Source organism: Narcine bancroftii, chromosome 1, assembly GCF_036971445.1.
Source record: "Narcine bancroftii isolate sNarBan1 chromosome 1, sNarBan1.hap1, whole genome shotgun sequence".
NCBI lineage: Eukaryota > Metazoa > Chordata > Chondrichthyes > Torpediniformes > Narcinidae > Narcine > Narcine bancroftii.
In genome coordinates this window covers 272,520,847-272,530,624 of record NC_091469.1, presented here as the reverse complement: position 1 = coordinate 272,530,624, position 9,778 = coordinate 272,520,847, and the positions used below count along the sequence as shown (strand labels likewise).

General features: G+C 39.6%; 1 protein-coding gene across 1 annotated transcript in view; it reads right to left on the bottom strand.

The window, feature by feature from the left end:
• Positions 1-1,172: 1,172 nt before the first annotated feature.
• Positions 1,173-9,778, bottom strand: part of LOC138743583 (glycogen [starch] synthase, muscle-like) — an 86,201-nt gene continuing 77,595 nt past the window's right edge. Inside the window, exons 14-16 of the mRNA XM_069899103.1 lie at positions 6,439-6,602; positions 4,491-4,571; positions 1,173-3,375 (exon numbers count right to left, since the gene is read on the bottom strand). Of these exons, the coding sequence (XP_069755204.1) occupies positions 3,079-3,375; positions 4,491-4,571; positions 6,439-6,602 (542 nt within the window). The 3' untranslated portion in view covers positions 1,173-3,078. The remainder of the gene's footprint in view (positions 3,376-4,490; positions 4,572-6,438; positions 6,603-9,778) is intronic.

The following is a 9,778-nucleotide window of genomic DNA, read 5'->3' as shown; positions in this document are numbered from 1 at the left end:
TCTTTATCAATGTCTCCTACTCTGTACAACTTACTGAGGTTGAAGAACCTTTCTATTTAAACTGGCCAGCATTATTGTTGTAGAGTCTTTACTTGTTTCTTCAATATGGACATGGGTTGAAATCAAGACCAACCATTTCTTATTTTACTTAACCCTTTAGCAGAATATAAAACTAGTGAAATATCTTGCAATCTTCTGACGTTAAAGGCCTGTTCCCTCTCTGTATTAGCACTCTTCTGATCTACCTTCTTGTTTGTTTCCTTGCATTTTTTTCTTGTGGTCTGTGATGTGCAGGTTGTGTTATGAGGAAGGTCTGTACAGGTGAGGCTTGCATTCACTGGAGTTTAGAATAGTTAGATTGGAATAAATAGGATCCTGAAGGTGAATGAGGAAAAGATACTTCTCCTGCAGGGAAAATCTAGAACGAGGATTCAGTGTTTAAAAATAATAGCTCACCCATTTAAGATGAACAAGAGGTGATTTTGTTTTCCTATCACTGGATGGTGAGTCTTTAGAATGCTCTTCTTCAAGGAAATTGGAAGCAGAGTCTTTCTATATTTTTGAGATGAGGTTAGTAATTAATTAGTAAGGAGGAGAGAGGTGTTGAAAGGTTATCATGGGTAGACAGGAGTACAGAGTTGAACACAGCTTATAACATACTTATCAGGCTAAGAGTTGGGGGGAGGGAAGAGTGGCTGAGGACCTCACTCCTGCTCCGTATCCACATGTCCATAACATTGAACTAACATTACAACAAATACTTACCATTCATATCCATGCATAAATTTGCTTTTACCTTTCCTGTGCAACTTCAACAATGCTTTAAAATATCCCAAGGTTGCGATAAATAAAAACACAAAATGTGGTAAGAAATCAGCAGGTCATGCAGTGTCCATAGGAACTAAAGATATATCACCAACATTTTGGGCCTAGGCTTCCTTCAAGGTACAGGTGCAAGTTTTAACCTGCTTTATTTAGAGGCATGACATATAGCAATTGGACATCAGAGCATCAAGCGATAAAGGTCTTGGGATGAGATGATGTCAAGTGAACATTTGTTTGTCGATATGTGAGGTTTGATATGCTGCAGATTGGTTCATGGAGTTGCATTTACAATTAGCCAGGGACTGAAGTGTGGAAGGGGAAACAAAAGAATGTACCTACAATTTTTTTAAAAAAGTAACTCTTTTTATTTGCATGCCAATGCAATAAATTTCTCACACTATTTCACCTCCCATTGCCAGAGAGAATACTTAACTACTGATACATTTAAGTTCAAGTTTATCATCAACACAGAATGCACACACAAAATGAAGATACAGTGAGAAACTCAACATACAAATTAGAAGTTCATAGTGAAAAAATATCATAAACCTTAAATTTCTAAATTTCTTTTTAGAGTTGTAAAGGAGCTGCATTCCTGCTATGTATTTATTTTTAAAGTGCCACATTCAACTAAAACAATCTTTCTCATTCCACATTGTTTGGATTATTCCCTGTGAGCACTGGCCCAAGCTACAATACAGATTCACAGTCATTTATGCTGTCCATGACTGCACCTTATGAACATCCAATTTGTTGACTGGTTGCTCTAGAACAGTGGTTTTCAAACTGCCCCCTAAACTCTCATTCCACCTTAAGCAATCATTATGCCACAAGTGCTCTGTGATTGGTTCTTTGGCTTGGCTTCGCGGACGAAGATTTATGGAGGGGTAATGTCCACGTCAGCTGCAGGCTCGTTTGTGGCTGACAAGTCCGATGCGGGACAGGCAGACACGGTTGCAGCGTATTGTTTAAGGTGGTGTGTGAGTGGGAAGGGAAGGTTGAGAACCACTGCTCTAGACCCAATTGTTACTGAAATATTTTGCTTGAGAGAAATTGTCATTGACTTATTTTCTTTGGAGTTATGAAACCGTGCACATAACGAGTCAATTAGGTACGATTAAAACAGTAGTTTACAAACCATTTTTTTCATTCACATACCACCTTAAGTAATTCCATACTAATCACAGAGAACCTATGGCATAGGAACTGCTTAAGGTGGAAGAGTTCTGGTGGGGGGGGGGGGTGCACTTTGAAAACCACTGCTCTAGAATGAGGTTGAAGAGAAGATAAACATTTCCAGAGTTTGATATTTTAGGCCAGTTTAGTCTTTCAGCCTCATTATTTCTGGTGGGGCAATCCCAGACTAGAAATGCCACTCCAGAAAGGAGATACAACAAATCTCACCCACTTCTAGTTGCCATAAACATTCACTATAATCTTTGTGGGTTCATCTTTTTCTTGAATATATTCAAGAAAGTACTGCCCTAGACCCCCATACCTGTTTATGGTATTAAAATATAAAACAAGGAAAACAACCTTCTTTAAAAATCATAAAAGATAGATTCTGCAATTAAAAAATTAACTTTGGATATTTTCCATTTGATTTTAATGATGCCCAACAGACCCTTATTGCAGAAGGGTGATTAGCGGAGAGCTTTATGAGTTGGCGTCCATATATTTGGAGTGCTACTAATGGTTATGAATTACTTAAATTGAATCTTCACGTTGTATAGCGTGCAATACTTCAAATCCTGTGCAAATGATGGCAGCTGTGCAATTCACTATAAGTAAACCATCTTCTATAGATCCAATTTTGGGTGTCGAATGATCGATTTCAAAGTTACCCCCTACATATAAGAAATATGAAGATGTGCTAATCTGTGGGGAGAAGCGTGCAACAGGCATACAGTAGGTGCAGATTCTGAGCAAGCTAACAATAGGTTTACCATCTCACTAAAATGTCTGACTAGTTTGATTTGCCACCAACCCCGTTTTGAACTCACAAGGGCTTTCAGGAGATTTTCTAGGAGAAGTGTGACCATGATTTCAGTGATTGAAGCTGAAATTCCAGTTTAGTGCTGGGTCTCGTACGTTTTAAGCATGAACTCTGAGCTTATGATGCATTGGGAAATTTTATGGTAACAGATGAAACGCTTTCCAACTCATCTCATAATTGCACCCTCTATTTAATCCTTACTGTGCAGTTGGTATATTGCAGTAGCTCTGTCGTTGAAAACAATTATATGAAGGGCTCTAGTTTCTTTCCTCTATCTCCAAGCCATTTTGGTTTTCAGGATCACTAGAGCTGTAGTTAAGGCTTCCTGGGGAATCAAGCTCATTGGCCTGGCTCTTTTTCTTCACCCTTCTTTTCTCTAATTTGGAACTAATCTTAGCAATAGGTCTTATATTCATTCGATCCTTCTCAGCTTCTTCCTCTTCATTGTATCTTTCTTCATCTTCTTCTGTTTCACTGTGGTAGGGACTAGAATGGAGCGATGTAGCAGGAGATGGTGGTTTGGAGGCAGGCCTTGGGTAACAGAAACCTTCACTCTACAATGTAAAATAGGTATGTTAATTGAGCCTTACAAAGTAGGATGAACACCCTGTGCATCTACATTTTTGCATTAATAATCTACTGCTGCCTTGAATTTTGATGTTGGAAATTGGGTGAATGTCATCTGTGTTTATATTTTGGTTACATTAGAAAACTTTGAAGTTTCCTGGTGAAACTCAATGAAAATCTGTTGGGTATAATTATGCTACAATAACTTTACTGTACATTTTATGGATCTGAACAAGGGATAAATGCGCAACACTCTAATGAGCACAGATTTTTTGCGATAATCTGTCGGAGGAACACCTTTGTTTGGATCAACTGGTTTGCTCATTTAATAAAGACACTTCATTTCCAGCTTCTCAACCAAGAAATGATCGACAGTAAAAATCCCCTTTATCCGGAATTCAAGCAACCGGCAGCCTCAAGCAACCAGCAAAAAAAAAAGAGCAAAAAATAAGTACGTAAGATTAAAGTTGCCGCCCCATAGTGGTTAGTTCGCCAATCACGCAATCTTAAGCAACTGGAAAATTCACAATCTACCAATCATCCTAGGTGCCGGATACCTGGGGGTTTACTATATTCATTCTCACTTTCCGTGCAAATACTGAGACAGGAGAGAATTGCTCCATGCTAAAGTATTATGTCAAATAGCAACAACACCCTAACTAAAATAAACCTTTGCAGCTGATGAATTAAAACTCTAAGCTAGACACCAAATGGCCAGTTTCACAACCCAATCATAATAGAAATGCTGAAAAGATGTGTCCACCCATTACACCACAGAGTATGACAAAGAGCTGAGAGTTGTGAATTTTATGTAACATGGTCTGGAGAACAAAACATTCCCTGAAAGTCGCATTACTGGCAAGATTAAAAGAAAATAATTAAAATTAAGTAACACATGGCAGCTATGAAATCATCATAAATTAAATCATGTGGTTCTATCTCCTTCCCATTTAAAATTTACTAACAATTTGTTTCAAAGTAGCTCATGCCATAATTATATTTGTCTGCTTGGAAAGGAAATAAGCTGTTTGAGTTTTAGAACAAGCAGGCTCTAATTTCTGTGCTGATCATCAACATTATAAATAATAAGACAATCACTTACCACTTCCGGCTCCCAGAGAGTTGAGGTAAAGGAATCTGGGAAAGCTTTTGCTAAGGCCATTTGTCTTGCATGCACATAATACTGAAAAGGCAATCAAAGGACACTCCTTTTACAAAGAGACAATCTTTGATCCATAGAAGGCATAACATCTTTGTTTGTCAGATACAAATTTTCTCCTTTGTCAGAGTTTTTCCAAAAGACAAAGATGAACCATTCTAATAATGCTCTTCACATGAAGAAAAGCCTCTGAAAGCTTGACTTAAAGAGGAAAAAAGTGCAAAACAGGCAGGGAAAGCAAAGGAACTGGAGTAAAAGCAGGTTTCAGAGGAGGTTTTTTAAGTGCTGGATAGACAATGGAAGGATCCTTAGTAGGATTTCCAGACGACAGGGCACAGTGTTTGAGAGCAGCCAGCAGTGAGGAAATAAAAGTAAGATAGACAAGAGGTTGAGGTATGGAGAAAAACAGTATTAATTGGAGGGAAATGACCAAGGTTGAATGAGTCAAAGCCACTGAAGAATTGGAAACGATGGAAGCTCCCAGCCTTTTTAATGGCACAGATGGTTCAGTAAGCTTCAAGAGACTATACAACTTGTGATTCGGACAGCAATGTTTCACCTGAAGTAACTTATGAAAAGCAAGCTGGGGCAGCATAAGCTGTGAGTTCTAGTCTAAAGCTTTAGAAACAGCAAAAGGGACGTGAGAGCAAAATGTAGAAATGGTGAAGTGGTCAAACTAAGTGACTTTGGTAACTAAGTGAAGGTATAGGAAGATGCTGTGTTCCAGGAAAAGATGGTACTTATTTTTTTATTTCAAGAATCATCTTTATTCACAATAAAAATATGTAAAAAGGAAAACAGAGCAAATTCTTTTCACATTCTTAGTATCATATTTGTGTGTGTGTGTGTGTGTGTGTGTGTGTAAATATATATATATATACACACACATCTTTTCTTTGGCTTGACTTAGCAGACGAAGATTTATGGAGGGGAATATATATATATATATTCCATCATTATGGTACATTATTGTATTAATCCTTTATCTTACCCCATTGCTACTAATGTGGCCCCCTGCATTGTGTGAGGGGCTTTGCTACCAGACTCAACCCCTCAATACAGTGAAAGGATTCTTGACTGTAGTTTTTCCATACTCCTGTAGGAAGACCAAAACTTTCAGGCAAACCAAAGTGTGTCTTTCACTGAATTGCTGACCTTCGAACAGCATTACTAAATGGTTATCTCTGTATTTGCAGAGCAAAACAAAATTGACTGAAAGATAGAGATATGTGTCAGCAGTGCACATATGAAAATAACCCATGCTTTCCAATGGCTGTAAGAATATAAATGATAAGAAAATAATAAACATTGAGCCTTATTGTGCAGCAGGATGGTGATGTGGATGGAGTTATTATTAGTGGAAGTGATGTACTTTGTGTTGTGATGAGTACGTTTCATTGAATTTCCTTATATGGTTGACAAAAGAGCTCCAGGTGGTGAGTACATGGTGGAGGTCTCTGCTAAAGAAAGGGAAAGTAACCAAAGTGTAACTAAGAAAATAATTTAGCACCAGCACCACCACGCTGAGGAACAGCTTCTTCTCATGGGCAGTGAGAATGCTGAACAACCAAAGGAACAGCTCACACTAATCGTCCATGACTCTCATATTCATGGAATAATATTTATTTATTTGTATATATGAATATTTGTCCTGCATACATATCGTTTGTCTGCAGGTGTGTTATGTCTGCGTGTTTTGCACCAAAGACCGGAGAATGCTGTTTCATCGGGTTGTACTTGTGCGATCAGATGACAATAAACTTGATGATGATGGGAGAGAAACCCTTCAAGTTTTTATATTCGGTTTCAGGTAATGGATCACTTAAACTTGATTCGACATCAATTACAATTGACTAGAAATAATTAAAGGAATTAGTGCTGAGCCTCTCACCCTTCCAAGGTACTTCCAATCCAGCAGATCGGAGAGCCGTTCTGTGCGATTCCTCTGAATGATGCGCTGTCGACGAGACTGCTGACAGAAGCTATACATAAAGGAGGTCAGCTGATTGCACGAATCATCCAGAGATCTAAAACGACGATCAAGTATATAAATCCCTGAGGGAAAAAAAGCAAGCCTGAACTGAGTCATCTAATGTATTGGCCCACTCTGGCAAATTTTAAAGAGTTTTCTGTTTAAAATCAGAGAGGAGCTCTAAATATGACCATTTGCACCACGGCAAACATTGAGTTGGCTGTGTGGTTGTTGGATTTACTTTGTCACGTCACGTAACATTTTAATTCAAATTGTTCATTAAAACCCATTGTGGTTTGCGCAGTTTCCTGCCTGTATCATCTATGCTCTCAGTTTCTGCAACAAAATTTCACCAAGCTCTGGCTAGAAGATTTGAAACCAGCTGAAGCTATAGATTTTAGATCAGCCATTGGCTGCACATTCTCAGTACATCATCATTTCATCCCATCAGGTCTGATGAAAGATTATCAATTTGAAGTAGCAACTCCCTTTCACTCTCTAAAGATACTACCTGACCTGTGGAGTTTATCCATTCATTTGTTTTGTTCCCGATTTCCAGCACTGGGGTGGGGGGTGGGGGGGTGGGTTGTGTTTAATTTTTTATTCCCAATCTAAGATACATGGAAGTCTCATAGCTTTAGCAACCCAGGTTTGATTCCGACCTTGGAGCTGAGCTTGTGGAGTTGCACGCTCTCCCTGTGACTGTGTGGGTTTCCTCCAGGTGCTCTGGTTCCTGCTGCATCTTAAGGTTGGACAGGTTTGTAGGCAAATTGTCTAGTGTTAATTGCCGCAGCAAGTTGGTGAGTGATGGAAACTGGAGTGGAATTCTTGGGAGTGTGGAGACAATACAATGATGAATGAATGGCATGGATGTGGTGGGCCGAAAAATCTGCTTCAATGTTACATCTTTCTATGGCTCCATAGAAATAGACTGTTCTTTTTATACTCGTTGACATGTTGCTATTTGGTACACATTGCCATTGTTTACACTCTCACACAAACTGGAGGGTCATGTTCTTTGTCATCCCCAAAGCAGGACACAGTGAGACACTGTACCTTGAGGCACATTAAAACAATGTGAGGCTGATACAAGGTGACAATAGTTGTAATGTCATCCCAATTTCTTTAGTTTCTATTATCCTGTAATTTCACCTCTATCCTGCACTATATTGCTCTAATATCCTATACACGTATAATTCTTGCTAATTAATATAGGACATCTCTATTACTTTTTTAATTGTACAGAAGCCGTAATATTCTTTCTACATCTCTCTAACATCTTACACAATTGCAAAAATCCTGAAAATCTTTCAGTGTAACTGTGCCCATATTTAACTAATAAACACGAGGTGGAGAATAATGTGCAAAACAAGAAAGTCTGCTGACACTATGATTTGTCGTAAAAACACAGAAATGTTGGAGGAACTCAGCAGGCCTCGCAGCATCCATAGGAGGTAATTACCAATCTTTCAAGTCTGGGCCCTTTTTCAAGGCATGAGAAAAAGCATCTGAATGGCAGGGGGAGAAGTACAGACCAACAGAGATAACTGAATATAGAGAAGGGGCCAGAAGGAAAGGTGAGAATTGTTAGGGGCAGTTGTTGGCTCTTTGAATCCAGCGTTGGGATGAAGGAGACAGAGAGAAAATGGAAGAGAGAGAAAGCTACAGAAAGGAAATATGGTGGGGATGGGGAGAGGGGGTGCTAATGATCAGTGCTAATGCCATCTGGTTGAAGGGTGCCTACATGGAATATGACGTGTTGTTCCTCCAATTTGTGGGTGGTCTCAGTCTAGCAGTGCATGAGATCATGGGCAGACATGTCAGCAAGGGAATGGGGTGGGGAATTGAAATGGGTGCCACTGGGAGACCAAGATGCTCAATGAAGTGATCTCCCAGTCTCTTCAATGTAGAGAAGACCACAACAGGAACCCAGGGTGCAGTAGGTGACCCCTGCAGATTAACATCTGAAGTGTTGCTTCACTTAGAAGGACTGCTTTGGGCCCCAAATGGTGGTGGGGGAGGAGGCCTGAGCATGTGCACAAACCTCCTGCAGTCGATGCCAAGTGGGAGATTGGTGGGAAGGGAGGAATGGCTGAGGGAATCACAGAGGAAGCAGTCCTTTTGGAAGGTGGAGAAGGGAAGATGTGTCTGTTGGTGGGATCATGTAGTAGGTGGCAGAAAATGATATGGTGGATGTGGAGGCTGGTGGGTGAGGACAAGGGGAATCCTGTCCTTTTTACGTGTTGAGATGGAGGAGGCCAGGGCAGATTGCAGGTAATGGAAGATTTATGGGTAAGGGCCGAATTGGTTGCTGTAAAGGGAAAGCCATGTTGTTTGAAGAAAGAGGACAGCTCTCATGATCTGGCATGGAAGACCTCATTCTGGGAGCAGATGCAACAAAGCTAGAGGAATTAAGAGAGGGGATACAGTGTGAAAGAGGTGTTGTTGAAGTAGCTCTGGGAGTTGGTGGGTTTATAGATGCCTTTTGAGAGTGTCTCCCGAGACGAAGACACCGAGATTGAAAAAAGGGAGCATTACTAGAGATGGCCCAAGTGAATTTGAGGTCAAGGTGGAAGTTGGTAGCAAAACGGATAAAGTTGATGAGCTCAATGTGGGTGCATGAGGCAGTACTAGACGAGCTCATTATGGGTAGATGAGGCACTTCATTGTAATTTTTATTTTGCTAGTTGTTATTGCAATTAATTTTAGTGATTATTCAACTATTATTGCCTGGGAGGAAATGCAAGGTTAGTTTGCTCATAGCATTAGCATCACTGCAGCTAATTCTATTAACAAAGACTGAGACTCTGCTGTGTTTTTCTCTAACATCATTACACAAGTCCCTCTTGGGCACTATTTGCTTTTCAGCTAGTCCAATTTATTGACATACAGCATATTATAAAGAAGGGAGCTGTTTTTAAGTACACTGATTATATTATTGAAAGCAAAGACATAAAACAAAAGCTCCATGCAGCAATCATTAACACAATTACCTCACAGAAAGAGATATCAGATAAAAGAAGGCGGTGAAGCCTACATTATGTATAAAAAGGCCATTCAGTTTTATTTCTGGCTTTATTCAGTTAGCGAGGCGCACAGTGCAAGTAGAACGGACCCGTCCCTCTGTACAGTTGCTCTATATACAGTAAGTGATTGTCAATCAACTCAACATTTTGTTTTAAAAAGAGAATCCTTTTAAATTAAAACAACTAAATTAAGATCAGACAGCCCTTTCTCATCCTTTCCCCTCTCCTCTTTA